Raw genomic sequence first — 20,065 nt, forward strand, 5'->3', positions numbered from 1 at the left:
AGAATCAGGAGACTTGAGTTGTCATTCTACTTCTACAAATAATTACCCAGGGCAAGACACTCCTCTGAGCCTTGGTTTCCTCATGTTTTGGAAGGTTGAGACAGGCCTACATGATTCATAGCATCATAGATAGAGTTAGAGAAGACGTCAGATGCCATGTAATCCAACTCTGATTTTGCAGATGAGAAAACTGAGGTCCAAGAGGTTGAATGACTTGATCAATGATGGATGAGTAAGGTCCTCTTCAGTTTGAATATTCATGAATCTACCCTCCCGCCAGTTCTGTAATATAAAGATGATGATAATTTTTTCACATTTCTAAAATTCAGCATAATGCTTAAACTCAACTTAATGGTACTCTTCTTCCTCATTTAAAGAAATATTATTTTTTAAAATGCCTGTAGCTACCTCTACTCTTTTTATCTTTTGATTTTGCTTTTGGGTAGATGATTTTTTGGATTTCATAAAGCTATACCTAATTTATGACAGATTCACAGTTATGCACTGTAGTAATCACATTGGCATGAAGGAAAACTCAAGTTTTGCTTACCAAAAGTTTTAGACTTTAGGCACTAAATGTAAGGCACTGTATTTGTACTAATTTTCCTAGGAAACAGGCAGCTTCTCAGTTAGTAAAGATCCTTCACGGATTTCATCCAGGGGATTGTAATTGTGAGCTACCCTAGGTATTTGTGAGTTATATCCTTTTTCCCTCCTGAATGAATCACAGTTGCCTTTCCAGGTGAAATAATGCTTTACCTTGCATGTCCTGCTAAAATTCCCTCCCCCCTCCCTTTTTTGTGGAGGAGAATAGTCCATTCCTTGTTATGGAGTGGGGAGTTGAAGGAGAAGGAAGACGTCTGTGTAACATGCTAGGAGGCTACCACCCTGGGACGAGCAAGCAGTCTTCTGAATGCTGTTTCCCATAAGTCCCTGCTACTGAAATGTTTGCTTCACAACCTTGCAAGCTGGGTTGCTTGCTATGTGAACACAGTCTTAGGGACATTAAGGAAATTAATCTGTTCTCTCCCTCCGTACAAAAGTACCTACTTCCATCCTTATTTCCCCACAGGCAGCAGGGCTAGGATGAGTGGTAACCTGCTTAAATCCTGGAGAAGGCTCCTTAAAGATTAGCTGATTTTTTTTTTAATCTTGCCCCTAAAAGGGAAGAGAAAAGGGTGGGGGTGGGGGTGAGAAGAAATTGTCTCGCTCTAAATGTTCGTCTCATCATTAAAAGGGAAGGTGAAGGAAATCGTGGGGTATGTTCACGTTCATATGTGCAGGCTTTTTCTGATAAGCAGCTGCCTGACACGGAAGACTCAAAATAGTAGTTTTCTCTCCCCCCTCTGAGTAGCCCTGAATGGTATCTGCCAAACAGATGACAAAGTACCTAGGGCTGAATCACATACAGAGACAGCATTTTCAGCAGAACATAGGGCTAAACTATTGTAATTACTGTTTATAGCTGGCAGTGCCTGAGCAAGAGAGGTCAGACCAAAGAGGAAACAAGTTATCGAACCTTAGAGAAAATGCTGTATATTAATTATAGGATCCGAGGGGGACGCGTGCTTCTCAGACATGCTCTAAGTTGCTTTTGAGATCACAGTTCGCATTACATTTTCTCTAGAGGGAGTGAGTAGATAATTGGGTTTTTTTTTTCTGTTTCTTTTTTTCCTCCCCCCCCCCTTTTTTTGTTTGTTTGTTTTGTTTTTTACGGCTTTGAACCTCCAGTGGATTGAAGAGAGAGAAAGAGAAAAATGGATATGTCTGACCCCAATTTTTGGACTGTCCTCTCAAACTTTACTTTGCCTCATTTGAGGAGTGGAAACAGGCTTCGCCGAACACAAAGGTAAAACGCTGCTGGAGTTTGCCTGGAGAGGGAATGCTTTCGTTTCTGAGGTCCCCATCTCAGTTTTCTTTGCCATGAAGTTTTTAGTCACTGCAGCTTTGTTTCCCGAACAGCACTTTAAGAAAGTTTGACAGGCTGCAAGGAAAACATTTATCACTTTAAGTATTGGACCATCGTTACAGGTTTCATTGTGGGGTGTGATGAGCGTGCTTGTCACAATTGGGTTCTCAGCCTTTGAGACGGATGAGATGAATTGTGTGGAGAAAAGACTGGGAGGGCAGGAGGTTCCTTTTCTGACTGTATGCACCTTTGATCTGATAACGTGGATCCGTTTCACACAAGCAGACATCAGGACTTTGGATTCTCTTTGTAGAGTGTTTCAGAGGCTTCCCTGGATCAAATATTTGACCTTTATTTGAAGCAGATGTCCTATATAGAGAGAGCTCAAGTTAGCCAATTTCATCGTGTGCTTAAAGAGGCAGGTCGGCACATAACTTGGCCATTTTGTTTTTACCGGTTTGCTGGCATTTGTTATGAATACAAGGCTGGCCTTTTCATTTCCTGGCATTTTCATCTTTGACAGAAGAGTAAAAAGAAGAGAGTTGTTGTTTTGGGGATGCTGGTTGTTGTTTTCCCAATCAAGGTAAAGCTAATGCCACAGGTGGCAGAAAGTTCCAACTTAGGTGGGTTGCTGGCGTGAATAGAGAAGGATATATTTTGGGTACCTGTGAATTTGGAGGGTTTTGTTCTTGCCACATATATGTACATAGTAGAAAGGTAAAGCTGTAATTTGTCCTGATTTTTGTTGATGAGCAACTCCAAAGAATTTAAATACATCGAACTTGCTTACTTCAAAACCAGCACTCATTCATTTTGACATACCCTTAAGTAATATTATGTAGCCAAGAAAACAGGATGTAGGCTTATCCTATTTGGAATTTAATAAACTCATATTATCTTGTATGTTACAATATTCAGAGATGATATTTTATCGGGATGGGGGCTGCTGGGAGCAGACAACCTCAGCAATATCATTTTATTAATATACCTGAAACTTTGTACAGTAAAAATGCAGATTCAACAATACAAGGTATTGGGGGGGGGATGCAGTTTGTGATTTTCTTGTTATGCTCTTAGCACTCATCCACGGTCAGCTTCAGTACAATTGGATGCTGTATTCTTGTAGAGGAAAAAAAAGTCACAAGATGTCCCTGAGAGATTTAAAATCATCATTATCTTTTCAGTGATTCCTAGCACAGCCAGACTGCAGTTCTAAAGCTGTGACTTTTAAATAACATCTCTGTACTTTTGTCCTTCTGTCATGTAATATTTATAGAGAAGTTTCAACATGTTGATTTTTCCCCCCTTGGGTTTGAGCTATTCCACTCAAGCATCAAGCCCAAAGAGCATCTCACCAAACTGCACCCATGTAGGTGGACATTGGAACTGTGTTGAAGCTGCCACTCCTCCAAATAGAAGTAAACTTTGGAGCTTCTTGCCTTTTCATTGGGCACATGCTTTCAACTTATGCTCACTGTTAAGATTCTGGAGTCACAAAGCTCTGTTTTTTAGTTGGGTCAGGTTTACTGTCAGCAGCGTCTCTCCCCCCACATCTCCTCCTCCACCACCACCACCACCACCACCCTTCCCCATGCAGGCTTACTTGTTCAGACTTGGGAGACCATCAGCCTCTTTTTTTTCCTCTCCTTTTTACACCTGTTGATAGAGAAGTATCATGCTGAGTCAAGTAGAGGAATTATTCTTTGAATTCCCTGGCAATTTGGTTTCTGGTCCTTGGCTTTAAGTAACAATCACTTGGGGTGGGGTCATTTCTGATCAGTGGCAGTTTTAAGGGTTTTAAGAGATGATGTAGTACACAGGACTTTGAGTCAGAAGGACCTGAGATCAAATCCTGTTTCATACAATTGTTAGGTGTGCGACTGTGGGCAAGTCACTGAACGTGACTTGGTTTCTTCATCTGTAAAATGAAAGTTGGATTCTGTTGCCTCTAAGAACCCTTTCAGCTTTAATGAACCTATGAAAGTGACTTAGTTCTGTTCTTGCCCTAGGGACTTCTCAGAAACTTCATTGTTTCTGGGCATCCCTGGGAAATTGAAATCACTCTTTGTGGGGTGAAGATATCTACATTAGTTTGAAACCTTTGGAATAACCTCAGTCCCGTACCCCCTTCCCTTACCTCCAGTCCTGCTTGGGAAAGTCAGTTTCACCAATGTTGATATTCTTTGTGCATACTTTTAGTCTTCTTGGGATCCTTAGTAATAGTAAGATCTGTATCTTATCTAGAGCTGCTATTGACTAGAATAATCCTCCCTTCTTCACAATGGAGCTGTACTCTGATGTAGACCTGAATCAAGCCTAAGGGTTTAGGTGGAAATTGCTCTGGAGTCTTGTGAATTCATCTTCCTCCAAGGCTCCTGGGATTGAGTTTCTCACTGTGTTAATATTGTTGTTGTTGTTGTATTGGGGTTTTTTTCCTGTCATGTGTGACTCTTCATTTGGGGTTTTCTTGGCAAAGCTACTGGAGCGGTTTGCCATTTTCTGCAGCCCATTTGACTGGTGAGAGACAGAGGCAGACAAGATTAAGTGACTTGCCTAGGGTCACACAGCTAGTTAAGTGTCAGGGACTGGATTTGAACTCAGGAAAATAAGTCATCCTGACTACAGGCCCTGCACTTTATCCACTGTGCCACCTAGCTAATAATAAAGATGTTTGAAAATGCTTGGACAAAGTCTCTCTACTTCTCAGAACTTAAGATATCTACAGACTTCAACTCTTTTTAGCAGTAAGGGTTTTATGTTAGAACCTAGAAACTTCAAGGATTTTAGGATTTGCAGGGTTTGGAGGCATCAAATCTTCACCTACCATTTGTTGTTTAATCTTTTTCTGTCATGTCCAACTCTTCATGACCTCTTTTGGGGTTTTCTTGGCTAAGATACTAAAGTAGTTTACCATTTCCTTTTCCAACTCATTTTACAGATGAGGAAACCATGGCAAATTGGGTTAAGTGATTTAAACAGAATCATACCACTAATAAGTATATGAGGCTGGATTTGAACTCATGTTCAGGTCCTACACTCTATATACTGCACCACTTATGGTTTTCTTCAATGACTGCCCTGCATTCATATTTACTATTATTCATTTTTTGTTATACATATCCAGAAAGATGTGGGGTAGTTAATTCCTTAGTCACTGGCAATAAATGGAGAGATCTACTTTTTGTCACAAAACAGTATGCAATGCCTAGCCTTCCCTAAAATAATTTGAAAAGTAAACCCTTAACACACGTGAAACATTTATATTTTGATACCCTGTATTCAGACTAACTTTCCCAAGCACTGTTCTCTTCTCTTAGTGTACATGGCTTATTTCTGCTTCCCTAATTGGCCCCAAGTTTTCTAAACCTTTCCTTTCTAAAGGGCCTCTCCCATTCCTAATGTTCCTGCTCTTTCATTGGCTTAGATATGGTGCCTGTGACTTTGCAGATATCCTTCTCCAGACAGCCACCACCCTTTTGCGTATCTCTTCTACCCAGATCTTGTTTCTTCCCCAGAATGCTCAGTATCTTTGCCTAACATACCCCTTTCATAGTGGACTGTAGGCTGATTGCACCATTTAGTATTTTGACTTTAAGGATCCCCACACATCTTTACCTTCTTCTTAATAAATACCTACTTCTGAAGGCCAACTAAGAGTGAAATTATACTTTGAGTCAATAAATAAGAACTCATTAGCCTAAGGGAAATAATAGCTGAAAAGGGGGGGGGGTGCTCTGTCCCACTTAAATCAAAGGAATGAGATATCTTCCTCCTCACTTTAAAACTTTATTACAATGGGACTTAACCCTATTGAACATTTTGTTCCAAGATAACCAATTGTTTCACCTAGCTATCTGTTATGCTAACTTGTCACCTTTTAGTCCAAATTATTTAGGAATTTTTAGATATTACAGATGTCCTCTCCCAGAATTGTGTAACATAATGAGGTTTCTTTCACCATTTAATTTCAGTATTTCAGGGGGTCTGTTGGGCTAGGCATCAGACTTATTCTAGTCCCTGGAAGTGGGAGCATCTAGACTTGAGTTATCTAAAGCCTCTATTCTTTAAGATTAGACCCTTTCAGATAGAGTGGAGTGCTTGAACTTCCTGTCCTTCACTAGCAGATTTGGTACGTCTTGCTCTTCATGCTCTTTTGATTTTGACTGATGCTGACATTTGAGTTGTTCCCTTGAAACTTCCCATTCTCCTCACCCCAGCCCCCTCACTGTTTTACCTCAAAGCACTCACATTCCACTGGAAACATTCATTCTCTCTCTCTCTCTCTCTCTCTCTCTCTCTCCCCCCCTCTCTCAACTAGGTTGGCATTTCCCTTTTCCTACCTTACTCCCTCAGGGCAATTTCAGTTCAATAGTTCAGTTGCTACTCTGGGGAGCAGACTTCTGAGATGAATGGAAAAGTTAAGAATGCTGAGCTAGACCAGCAGATTATTTTCATTAAGAGAACAATTACAACATTTAATAGTTTATTTTATTCTGTTCATCTGAATCCCACCCCCCACCCCCAGCAATAACACAGACTACACGTGACACACTGTGTTTTCTGGGCATGTGTATGATTTCTTGTCTGCTCTTTATATCATCTTATCTTGGCTCCTATTTTACTAATATCTATCAAATATATGGAGTGGTGCAACATGTATATAGAAAGCCAACATCTAAGCAGAAGTATGCTAGAGTCAGCTCTTAACAGAGCTGATTGTTGAATTTTAAATGGTCAGTATGAATATTTACATCTAGGAAATCATCAAATGCCACAAATTAGGGCTTGGTTTTTTTTTGTCTAGATTTAATAAAGTGATAGAGAAAGTGTTAATAATACAAATTAAACTTAAAAATGTATCCTGCATAGATTCCTAATTTTTCTTCAGACAGCCAGATGTTAAATATGTACCAAAATGCTGCTGCCTCTAAGCCAGGAATAACAACAATAATAACTAACATTTATATAGCACTCACTATGTGCCAGGCACTGTGCTAAGTGATCCTTACAAAACCTGGAAAGGTGGGCTTTTTTGCCCATTTTATCTATGAGGAAATGGAGTTAAACAGGGTCTTGCCCAGGTCACACAGCAAGTAAGTGTCCGAGGTTGTGTTTGAACTCAGGTATCCTCAACTCCAAATTGCCACTACTCACTTTGCCACCTAGCTGTCCCCAAGTTCTGCCTATTACACATCCTGTCTGTGTGACCCTGAACAAGTTACTTAACCACTCCGCGTTCTAGGTAACTCTCAGACTAGATGTTATCGAAGTTGCTGACTTGCATAAATTAGTAGAAATGTCCTCCTTGCCTGGGAGTTCCCTGTATTGATGAAGTCAGAAGTCAGGTTCCTATTAAGTTCCTTAAGTGTACTACGTTGGAGTCAAGAACATGGTTTGTTTTCTGAGAGCTAGAGCTATCTCGGCAGCCATCTTCCCTATCTGTACTAGTCAGCATTTTCAGGTCCTGTCAAATGTGTGAGTGAAGATGCTCTTGAGGGATCTTGGATGATGCCAGTAGTTGCATCCTAAAAGCTTTAGGATTTGTTTCACTTGTGTCCACACTGTGCCTCCCTGTCAGCAAAGGCCATAGCATTGGGTGAAAATTTTCCTTGGATTTGTTCTTGAATATAGTCCTGTCAGGAATATGGAAAATAAACTTAGCCAATTTCCTACTGCTCTCCTCCATTCCAGGCCCCCCAAGAGTTGACAGTTACTCCTACTCCCTTTTTGATTTCTAGTAATTAAATGCAATAACATGACTTCATTGCATTTGCTTTTCTGTTTGTGGATCATGGATGATAGTATGAAAAGTGAGCTATTCAGCCACACCTCCTTCCCCCCACACACTCCCCAAAATTATATTCTCTTATTCATTGTTGCTATCTTTCCTGTCATCTTTCTCTCACAAATTTGCAATCATTTTCAGATCTTTCTACCTTCCCTGTTACCTGCTCCAAGATTCAAGATCTTGACCCAACCCTATAAGGAACCATTTATGCAATAGCTCTAATGTTGACTGATTCTTACCTCTTTCAAAACTTTTGCTTTGAACAGAACCATCCCCTCCCCCACTGCCACTCTTTGCTATATAGGGTCTCTGTTTCTTGGAGGCAGGAACCAAGTTTTCACCATCTTCATTTGTTCATCTGAAACCTAGCATAATGTTTGTGCTTAATAGGATGGAGACAGGGACTGGACCAGATATTTCATTGCTATAAGAGACTTAAGGTGAGGACACTACTTCTCCCAAGGCAAGCAGGCACCCTCTTTGCAAATTAGAGTCTTAAAGGCTTATCTCTCTCTCTGAGACTTGCTAAGTATGTATAGGAGAAGAAATTTGAATCCAGGTCTTCTTGGAAGTTGGCTGTCTAGCCACTTTAACATATGGTGGAAAGGTAATTGTAAAACAGGAACCATGAATTTAGTGGTAGTGACCAGATGAATAAATATTCACTTATCTTCCTCATTCAAGTCTCTTCAGAATATGCTTGCCAGATAAATTATCCTTACCTTGCTGGTCATGTCAAATTCTGACGGTTTGTTCTTACCTTAGGGCTCTGCCCCTCCCTGTATCTCTGTTCTCATTTCCTCCCACTCCTTGTCTCCTTCTCTCGTCTCTGCCCAGGCCTGTTGCCTAACTGCCTCCTTTTATACCCCTTGCTTCTTCATGCTTTAGATTAGATTTTCTGCAGTCAGGATTGCTGCTTAATAATTGCATGTCGTAGCTTCTGAGGCCTCCTCTTTAGCTGACTCAAAATTTCCTATATTCCATGGAACCCTTACCCAGGGCCCTTCTTCTCCTTAGAAGGAATGGTGCCTTCATCCCACTGACATGATTTTCTAGGAAAGGAGGAAAAGAATCTAACCTTTACCTCTTTGTGGCTATTCTGGTTTTTTGTTTTGCTCTGTTTTCTTTATCAGTCTATCATTTACCTAAGATTGTAACTGCCTAGGACTGGAGTGCTGTTATTGTGTTTAGTCCCTTCCTTTTTGTTTGTTTATTTTGTTTTGCTTTTGTTTTTGTTTTGTTTTTACAAGGCACTGGGGTTAAGTGACTTGTCCAGGGTCACACAGCCAGTAAGTGTCTAGTGTCTGAGACTGGATTTGACCTCAGGTCCTCCTGAATCCAGGGCCAGTGCTTTATCCACTGTACCACCTAGCTGCCCCCTTGTCCCTTCCTTTTTGAAGCCAAACAAATAGGAGTAATAACAGGCATGTGCACATTTTGGAAAGCATGCCTGTACTTTCTGTTATAGAGCCTACAACAAGAGCTTATAGATTTTCCTTCTCCCCTAACTCAACTCCTTTGTAGAGAGGGAAAACAAAGACTATATATATTTCTAAAGGAAATTCATTAGAAACAAACCTTTGGAATCTGGAGAATGCCTCTCCTGGAGAGCATGGGCAGTTCATTGTTGTAACAGGGCAGTAAAAGGAGGTATGATTTTTTTTTTTTAATTCTCAAGGGGCGGGGGGGATTGTGTTGCTGTTGGGTAAAGAGTTAGTACATGGTTTGCACATGTTTTTCATAGTTTTTGCTAATCCTTTGGCCATGTGTTCCATTTTGTGCTTACACCTAGTTACCAGATACATAAGCAGTATCTTCAAACAAGGCCAACCTCCCATTTGCCCGAAGCAAGAAGCCTTCTGTTTCCTGGACTTTATAATTGATAGGTTGTTGGGGGAGAGAGGTCATTTAAGTTCCTGTGTGGGAATGACCCAAACAGAAGGAGCTTTAAGGAATGCTTGCTTATTTCTGAAGGACTTAGAAGATTGGCATTCTCCTCATCAAGATACTGTCTTGTCAGAGAGACTGATCCTGCATTCCCATCATCCCCATTCCCTCTGCCTCTAGTAAGGGTGAGGCTGGACACAGCTGTTGTAACTTGAACTCTGCCTTCCTATTTTCTAGTGATATTATAGTAATTGAGGAACATGAAAGAATCAGTGACAAATCTAAATTTTTTTTAAATCCTGGGACATTAACTATGTTTAATTATAATGTTCTGGTACTGCCAAAACACTCCTGTCTTCCCCCTCATAGAAGTGTTAGGTACTAGTGGCAGGGAATGTGGTATACATTATTAGAGGCTTTGACTGTGTGAGTTGGTTTTTTTGGTTTATTTAATTTTGAACTTAGCAAATACAAAAAAAAATCATTTCCACATACCAAGTAGAACACAAAAATAATTTTATATGAAACCCTGAATTTCTATTCCATATAGCTTGCTTTAAAAAAATGTATATAATGAGATCAGTACATTACTTTCTCTGATTCTTTTTTTTTTTTTTTTTGGTACATTACTTTCAAAACTGTCCTGTTTATGCTTCTTTCTGAATTTCATTCTGTTCTCTCTGTGGCTTTTAAAATGTTTTAATAGCTCTTCTCTCTTTTTTTCTTTTGCATTACTCTTTATATTTTCATGTCTCCCCCTGCCAATTTCCGTATTAAAAACATAAAAAGAGACCTTTGTAACAAATAAACCTAGTCAACCAAAACAAAATAAAATTGCTTTTTCTTTACAACGTGGTCATATTAATTGTTCTCCTGATTCTGCTCACTTTCTTCTTCTTCAGTTCATTCTTCCCAGGATTTCCTAAAATCTTGTCTTTCATCATTTCTTATACCATCATAATATATCATATTCACACACCAAAATTTCTTCATCCATTTCCCAATTGATGGGTACCAACCCTTCACAACTTAGCGTTTTACCTGCTTTGCTTTGCCTTATTTTCTCCTCTTAACCCTCCCCTTCCCATTTTTTAGGATCAGGAAGGTTGTTTTGTGACTTATTCCTCCCTGGTTATTTCCCTCCTAACCTTACCCCCCCCATGACATCTTATTTTTTAATTCAGATTTATATATTTCTCCACCAAACACCCTATCAGTCTGATTCTGAGTCTGTATGTATGTCCAAACTGCCTTTGCTCTGTATGATAAAGAATGAGATTATATATCTATATCTGTAGCCATATACTGCCCACTCCCCCACCCCCTTCTTTGTATGTATATACTCTTATTGTATACCCCAATTATGAGAAATGGCAAGCTCTACGCCCCTTTCTTCTTCCTTCTACACTAGTGTATTCTTTCCACCCTGCCTTCTCTTTCCCTACTCAGAACCCTGAGAATAGCTCATCCAGTCAGTCATAAACATGTATTAGTGCCTATCACATGCCAAACACTATGCTAAGTTCTGAGGATACAAATATGAAAAAAGAAAGTCCTGCCCTCTAGGAGCTTATAATCTAAGGGGAGAATACAAAAACACAAAAGAGAAGCTGAAAAATGGAGGGGAGGTTCCCTACAATGGTAAGGAATGGTCAGAGAAATTTCCTAGTGCAGCCAGGTAAGAAATGAAGAGGTGTTCTTGGGGGTAGGAGGTGGGAAGGGAGGGAGGAAGAGAAGTTGGAACACAAAGTTTTTAAAAATTGATGTTGGGCAGCTAGATGGCGCAGTGGATAAAGCACTGGCCCTGGATTCAGGAGTACCTGAGTTCAAATCTGGCCTCAGACACTTAACACTTACTAGCTGTGTGACCCTGGGCAAGTCGCTTAACCCCAATTGCCTCACCCCCCCCAAAAAAAAATTTGATGTCAAAATTTGTGTTTACATGTAATTTGGAAAATAAAATTCTAAACAGGAAAAAAAAAAAGAAATGAAGAGGTGTTCTGAGCTCTGCCTCCCTCCTTAAATGGAGGGTTTGAAATTCAAGTCCCTACCTTCTAATCTGAGCCATTGAGGGTAGTGATGAGGGGAAGTATCCAAGGCTAATGGTATCTTGCAAGATGATGAAGTGTTCTAAATAATGAGCTTCCTGAGGCATTATGCAAAAGTCAGAGATGTCTCAAAGTGGTGCAGTCAGGTGAGAAACAAAGTCCTCTATTATTTTTATTTAACACCCTCCCTAACGTTTGAAGGGATGCTTATTGCTCCTTTGCCTACACTGGCATTGCTTTTCTGGTAGGCCCCCTTTCCTGTTGTCCATGGCTTCCTGGCTGACATCTTGTGCATTTCAGTGGTGGATGAAGTCACTTGCTGAAGTTTCTCATTGAATTTATTCATCATTTTTCACTCATGCTATTTGTATGTTTTTGCTGGAGTAGGTGGGCTGCCTACCTCCATACCAGTAGTCATTATGGCTGGAAGTTCATCAACTGGTTTTACTTTTATGGTTGTCTTTGTTACAAAAAGGGATGATTCAGTGGTGGGGTGGGGGTTACCCAGGGGAAAGGAAGGAGTGAGAAGAAGGGAATTTAAAAACCAAAAGAGACCTCTAAAACCATTTTTTTCCTGGGGATGACTTGATAAAAGCAGACCCAGAAAAGAACAAAATGTTGAAAAAAAGGGAGGGGGGAGATCAGTCCTACAGCAGCAAAATGCTTGATTCTGTAAGCAGCAAGAATAAGAACTTATTAAACATCAACAGTGTTTATTTAAGGCACTGTGTTAAGTGCTAGATACAAGGAATGGCAGCAACAGTCCTGTCCTCAAGGAGCTCACAATCTAAGTGGGAGGAGTAAGAGGTTTGTCCTTAATGATACCTAACTTATTTTGCAGCCAAGGTATTTTTCATACAAACATTTAAATAGTGCTTAATATGTGCTAGTGTATTTCCGTCCATGCCCCTAAAGGCTTTTCCTCTGTCTTTTCCTATATCTGTCTGGCAGTTAGGAACAGTTCCCTATGATCCTTTAAATGTCCACCTGAAACTGTGACAATGAAGCAATATCACATATTTTTGCTACTAGTTGCATACATTAATCAAAGGAAATTATACCTAAACCAAATGAGTTGGAAGTTATTTACTGTTTTGGAGGAAAATGATGCAGAATTTGTGCTTGATCAGCACATGAAAGCAAAAAACATTGGAGAAAGCTGAATAAGGCCATCTAAAAAGACAATCTCTTTTCTTGTTATAGTGCTTACTTTAGTATAGAAAACAGCATATTTCTACCCCTGCTTTGTGAATTTCTTGTCTTCCACTCATGGCAGTTTGCACTTTCTTAGAGAGAGGAGTTTCCTGAGGACTTGACTTATTGCAGACAGAAATACATTTACAACCTGGAAAATTGGGGAAAGGATCATAACCTTTAAAGGACCTGCTCTTTTAGCTGTGAAAAATCTGACTAAGCCCTTGTGACAGATAGCAAGGAGTTAGATCCTTCTGGAAATTGTTGTCCTTCATCTCCCTTTCCTCCCTCCCCAAGTCTTTCTGGTGAATTTAGATCCAGATCTCCCTTGGAGTTTACCTTAAGAGCTTCTCAGTGAATCAGCTGGGTGGAGGGAGAGAGGGAGTGGCAGAGTAGGTGAAGGTTCTGTGAAACCTGATGCTGTCTCATGGAATCATCCAAATTAGCCATGTAAGAGACTGATCTCCTTTGTGATGTTTAACTTGCTTATGAGTGTTGAGTGCATGAGTATTCTCTATAGCATACTTCCTTCTCCATGATTCAGCCTAGGTTTAAATGTGTCTTAAGGCACAATACTGGGTCATGCCCCTGACAGGCCTTTCAATGCATCTCTTCACTGACTGTCAGTCTTGGAGCATTGTGCTCATTCTAGTGTTTTCTGACTACTGAACCATAAGGTCATTTCCAAATCTTTAGCTTGCATGAAAACTGTAAATACCCTTTTAACTGCTAGGTCTCTTAAACTGCTATATTATATACCCTTTAGCCAGAAATGATATACCTAGAAAAATGTTTGAGTCTTACGCATGAGTAGAGAGGGAAAATGGTATTTGACCAAAGGAGAAAGCTCTGCAGTATGAGCATTGGTGCAGATAAATAAAAAACACTAGGAAATAGGGTGAACGAAATCTTTGTTGTTATAAAATAATGGTCATGAATTGCTTGTTGTGTAATGTCATTTCATAAGTCTGACTTGGCCGGCCTATTGATTTTGGAGATTGGGATAAAATTCCTTATAGATACTACTTTCAGTATTTGCTAATCTGAAGAATTTTGATCCAGAACCAAGGACTTTTGCAACTAGAGAACCTTGGTTAAATAGTGGATGTTTAAAATCCTTTGCCCATTTAAGATTGTTTTTTCCATCCTATATGCTGATTTCGCATTTTGTAACCTAGTAGCAGTTATGTAAAGCCACACAATCTCAGAAACCCAGAAGTTTATTGTTTTTCATTTTTAAAAAAAGTCATCTAATTATCTTGGACAAAATAAAAGGCACACAAGTAGAGTTTTGCTAAATTTTATGACTCACTTGCCTTAGTGAAACTCTTGTCTCAAGCAATAGTTTCAAAAAGGGACCCACTATAGATTGCATAGGGTACTTGCCCTTCCCTCTACTACAGGAACCACTTGGGTAATATTTAGTCTTACAGTTGGGATGAAGTCTAGTATTCCAAATTTATATAGTGGAATTGGTGTAAAGGTCCTCACTATTAACTCAGGCTAGAATTCGCACAATCTCAGATATGGAATTCAATTCAGGAAATATTTAAGTGCCTGTGACAGGAAAGACTCTCCCTATTCAATCAACCCCAGTGGCTCCCTATGACTTCCAGGATAAAATATAAAATCCTCTGGTTTGGTGTTCAGAGCCCTTCAGAACCTGATCCCCTCCTTCTTTCTCAGTCATCTCACATGTTATTCCCTCCCACATATTCTGTGAACCAGTGGCACTGGACTCCTTGCTGTTGCTGTGACAAGACACTAGCCATTTTCAATGGCTGACCTCCCTTGCCCAGAATTCCCTCCCTCCTCACCTCTGTCGCCTTCCCTCTCTTCAGATTCTGGCTAAAATTCCATAGTATAGGAGAAAACTTCAGCAATCCCCTTAATGTTAGTACCTTCCCTCTGTTGTTTATCTCCAATTTACCCTATCTATATACATAGTTGTTTGTATTTCTCCTCCATTAGACCGAACTCCTTGAGAGAGGGGACTGTATTTTGCCTTTGTTTACTCAGTGTTTAGCACAGTGCCTGGTATACAGTAGGTATTTAATAAATGCTTCTTGACTGACTTCCTCCTGGATATTGAGGATGCAGATACAAAAGTGAACAATCCCTTCCCTAAAGGATTTTATATTCAAAGCATAATACAATGAAAATTAGAGATTGCACCATAACTCAGGGAAGGATCCCACAGGAGGTAGCACCTCATCTGAGTTCAGCAGTCAAGCAAAGCTTCTTATCAAGGAGTGAGAACACTGCACCTGAAGCATCGAGAATGACTTGCAGATCATGACATGAGGATTTGCAGTATCAAGTTCAGGTAACTGTGAGTAATTCAGTTTGACTGAATACATGAAGGAGGGAGCAATGAGAAATGAGACTGGACAGAAAGATTGGAACAAAACTGTGGAGTTCTCTAAATACCAGGTTAAGGAGAGTATATTTTGTCTTAGATGTAATGGAGAGCTATTGAAGGTCTTTTGAGCAAGAAGGGTGACATAGTCAAACCTGTGCTTTAGGAGAGTCAATGTAGCACAGTATATAGAGTATTAGGTTCAAATCTCACCTCAGATACTTAATACTTGTGTGTCCTCAGCAAGTCATTTAAACTCTCTGTGCCTCAGTTTCCTTATCTGTAGTATGAAGGGAATTGTACTGCAGGGCCTCTTAAGGCCCCTTCCACATTCTATATCTATGATGATATGATCCTTTGAATATTATTTTGGCGGAGAATGGGGCTGGGCATAAGGGGAGAGATTAGAAGTGGGGAACCACTTTGGAAAATGTTACAGTAAACAAGTTGAGAGGTGATGATGACCTTAGAGTAGAGGTTGAAAGATATGTCGTGGTAAAATTGACAAGCTTTGGCAGTTGAGTAAATACACAGGGTGAACAATATGAATCTGGGTAACTAAGAAAATGGGATTACTTTTAATTGAATTTGGAGGAGGGACAGATTTAGTGAGGAAGGCAAATTCTGTAGATTCCCTCCCTCTATCAATTTTAGCTAAATTTATCCTTTGAAAACAAGGGCTTTTGCATCAAAAGCATGCAAATGCATCATAGGAATAATTTGCTTTGCCTTTTTTTAAACCTTTAAAAACTAGGCTAAAAACCAGACCCATATCCAAATCTATAAGTCCTATTAATAATAATATTGCCTCGTACTCCTTTCTCATTTGACAGTTTACAAACCACTTTCCCGTGAATCGTTTCATTCGATTCTCAGCATGATCTTGTATGATCCTCATGGCCAGTCTTACCAATCCTATCCTCTTCAAGTACAAAGGACAAACAAGAACAACAACCTATCCTACTTTACAGATGAAGCTTAGGGAAGAATTGGTCCAAGTCACACAATTTTGAGAATAGCAGATTTTGAACTAGACCCTAGGTTGGCAGTACTGAATTTTAAATCACCCTATTGGGGCAGCTAGGTGGCGCAGTGGATAAAGCACTGGCCTTGAAATCAGGAGGACCTGAGTTCAAATCCAGCCTCAGACACTTGACACTTAACTAGCTGTGTGACCCTGGGCAAGTCACTTAACCCCCATTGCCCTTAAAATAAATAAATAAACAAACAAACAAACAGATAAATAAATAAATTACCCTATTAAAAGATGAAATTTTCTTTTGAATTGTTTGGTGCTTTACCATCCCTTGGTGATTTCTTGAGTAATTCTTCACGTTAAATGAGAGTATTTGTGTCATTTCCATCTTTTCACCCCAGATTAGGCTACTTTTGTTGCTTGGAGAGACAGATGTTGGATTTAACTGCCACCTGATAGATGTTGGTGTGAGGAAATACTTTGGCGCCATTCCCAGAAAACATGGACATATAGTATTTCTCAAGTGTGGTACACCAGAGCGAGTTACAGAGTAATCGTCCCTGTGGAAAAGAGTTCCAATATTCTTGACTCTCTGGTTTCTGGCACTGAACGATACGTTCAGAAACATTGTGCAGATGCCAGGGTAAATATATATATGCCCTTTCCCCTCTCTTTCAGTTAGCTGTCTTCATCTCTAAATAATTGTTTAGGAATTAAGGAAGCTCGTCATGGCCTATTGTTCTGGAAAGATTATGGCCATTATTTTAAGCTGGATTGGTTGTTCCCATGTAAGTGACATGTTGAGTCTGGTGATTAGAAAGTAGAGGTTGCTGCAGTTTCTTTATCCCACCCATTCTTGTATCCACTTGTATGTGCACAAACAGGCAGCGGCTTGTAGCTGATCCTTCAGCAATTCAACACACTGGATTTAAGTTCCCTTTAATGGAGAAACCTGTTGGTTTCTGTTTGGAAGTGTTTCAAGGACCAGGATTTGGGGGATTTATTTGGAAGTTCCCAGTTGTATACAATTCTTCAAATATCACTAAAGGCATTATTCCCGTTAGGAAAAGTTCTCAAGTTATGTTGACCTTAAATTATAAACCCAGTTATCTTAGGGTGTTTTAAGGATTAGAATAGGAAATTGTAGATTTCCACTCAATAGTCCCTGTATTTCTTAGCATTTTTATTCTTTCTTTTTCCCTTCCTGCTTTCTAGAGGAGCCAGACAAGTTCAAGGTGTCCAGTAGTTCGGCAAAAAGAGGAATAAAGGAGGCAGCTAGGTGGCGCAGTGGATAAAGCACTGGCCCTGGATTCAGTGGACCTAAGTTCAAATCTGGCCTCAGACACTTGACACTTACCAGCTGTGTGACCCTGGGCAAGTCACATAACCCTCATTGCCCTGCCAAAAAAAAAAAAAAAAGAGGAAGAAAGGACTGGCCAGTCAACTGTAGAGTAAGCAAGAATTGGCTGCATTTATTTCAAAGCTGTTTGGAGAGAAAAGCTACAGATGTATACATCTTTGTGTTCAATTTTTGCAATATTTGAAAAGCTTGTTGATTATCTCAAGCAATATTTAGCCATTGAATAATTTATTAATACTGTACTAGACAAATGTTTGCTTTTTTTTTGGCAGCGGTGGTGGTGGGGCAATGGGGGTTAAGTGACTTGCCCAGGGTCACACAGCTAGTAAGTGTCAAGTGTCTGAGGTCGGATTTGTACTCCTGAATCCAGGGCCGGTGCTTTTATCCACTGTGCCGCCTATCTGCCCCCTGCATTTTATTTTAAATTTAAAAATTAATTACTAAACTTTTTTTTAAGTGCTTTAAATGTTACAAAGGAATTGTAATGCTTTGTTGATCCCAGTTTTGTCACAGAATTTATGACTATATATGTGTAATGTATATGTGTATATTATGTTTGTATATAATATATGCATACATATATGTGTATATAACCACACACACAACATATCTGCATATGTGTGTTTATCAATATATACATGTATATTATGTGCAGTCTGAAAATTTGAGAAATGCATAGGATTATGGATTTTCAGAGTCTAGTAAAATAAACTCTTGCTGTATCCATCTCTGAAGGATATCTGCTGGGCCCACCTCATGGAACAAGGGACCTTATATAACTTTTTACAAATATCTGGTTTATTTAACTTTTCCACAAAATCAACTAATAACACAAATCGGGGCAGCTAGGTGGTCCAATGGATAAAGCACTGGGCCTGGAGTCAGGAAGACCTGAGTTCAAATACAATTTAAGATACTAACTGTCTGACCCTGGGAAAGTCACTTAACTCTATTTGCCTTGGTTCCCTCATCTGTAAAATGAGCTGGAGAAGAAAATGACAACCCACTCAGTATCTTTGAGAAGAAAACCCCAAATGGGGTCACAAAGAGTAAGACATTACTGAGCAAAAGTTGAACTAACAGGGATTAGATATTATAAGTGTATAGGTATTTTATCCACTAATGTAGACTTCAGCTCCCATCTGTGATTTAGTAGATGATACTTCCTGAATCCCGCCCCCCTCTTCTTCCTCAAATAGCTGGTGGCCAATAACTGTCTGGATATAAGCCTATTTCAACTTAACAAGTTTACTCTATCCTAGACAAAACGCAACTGTGTCAAAGCACTGTGTTTTCAAGAGGAACATAAACAAGTTGGAGAAGACAGACAAGAGAGTGAATGAGATATGAAGGGGACCAAAGACCATACCTGGTTTAAGGATTGTTTGAAAGGAGTTAGAGTATTTATCCTGAAGAAAAGCCTGGATGGCTATGGGGAGGAAGATGCCATTATGTTCTTCAGATACTTAAAGGTATGCCATGTGGAAGAACAATAGAACCATGTCTGTTACTAGGCCAATATTCAAGATCCTGATAAGAACTATAAGAGCTTGTGCCCTACTAGCATAACCTTCAAGAACTCCAGAAAACCTCTTGGCCACAGTGAAGTATTGACATGGGACTTTAGTGGAGGGTTAAGTATATGGTAACTGGGAAAACTGCCTTTTTGACATATGAAAAGATTACATGCACATTTTCTTTAAATGTCACCCTCTGCTAATCCCTGTAAAAAGTTACTCAGTATATAGACATTTAATTTACACATTTTTTTTTTCAGGAATTTGACTAGCATGTCAGACAATGGATAGCTGCCCTTGACCCTTTTCAATACGTATCAATGACTTGGATAAAAATATTTTCTTTCCTTTGTTTTTGAAGAGGACCGGTGATATCATGGGGTTATGTCTTGATTGGTGCATGACATAAAGCCCAATAGCTAACGTGTTCAAAAATATCTCAGGAGGCTAGATGAATAAGTTAAGTCTCAATAAGGATGCACATCAAGTCCTATGTTTAGGTTTCAAAAATCAGCTACATGAGTACAGTCCAGCATGGGGGAGGTGCAATGACTGTTACACTCATCCTTTGGCAGAATGCTTCTAGAGTCCAGGCACTACATGTCAAGAGAGCAATTGAGTAGTTGGAGAAGGGAGAGGAGATAGTGACCAAGAAGTTGAGGGGACGGTGCACAGTGCCTGGCATTTAGTCAGACATATATAAGTGCTTGCTGGCTTGTCTCAAAGCCATCCCCTGTGAGGGTCGATTTGAAGAAGCTGGAGATTTGTATCCTAAAGAAGGATTGACTTGGTGGAGGAATATTCTTAATTTTTCCAATTTTATGTGGAAGATGAATAAGTTGGTTTTTTTTTTCAGGGAGCATAACTGGAACCATTGGGAGTCAGAGAGGGGAACATCTTACTTAGCTCGTATAAGGAAGTAATTTCTAATCATTAGAACTGTTTATAAATGAAATTGACTCCTTTCTTGTGCTGAAATACCAGGCATTGGAATCCTAAAGTAGATGCTGGGATGACCAGTGGCTGG

General features: G+C 39.7%; 1 protein-coding gene across 5 annotated transcripts in view; it reads left to right on the forward strand.

Annotated features, from left to right (window-relative positions):
• Window positions 1-20,065, forward strand: part of MAST4 (microtubule associated serine/threonine kinase family member 4) — an 808,011-nt gene that overhangs the window by 599,449 nt on the left and 188,497 nt on the right. For 2 of the 5 annotated variants that reach the window (XM_043988963.1, XM_043988979.1), the window contains exon 1: window positions 1,414-1,849. The exons of the other annotated variants lie outside the window; for them this stretch is intronic. In XM_043988963.1, coding sequence (XP_043844898.1) covers window positions 1,758-1,849 — 92 coding nt within the window. In that variant the 5' untranslated portion in view covers window positions 1,414-1,757. Of the gene's footprint in view, window positions 1-1,413; window positions 1,850-20,065 lie in introns of those variants that run through there. 5 annotated transcript variants of the gene reach the window in all.

Source organism: Dromiciops gliroides, chromosome 1, assembly GCF_019393635.1.
Source record: "Dromiciops gliroides isolate mDroGli1 chromosome 1, mDroGli1.pri, whole genome shotgun sequence".
In the NCBI taxonomy this organism is placed as follows: Eukaryota; Metazoa; Chordata; class Mammalia; order Microbiotheria; family Microbiotheriidae; genus Dromiciops; species Dromiciops gliroides.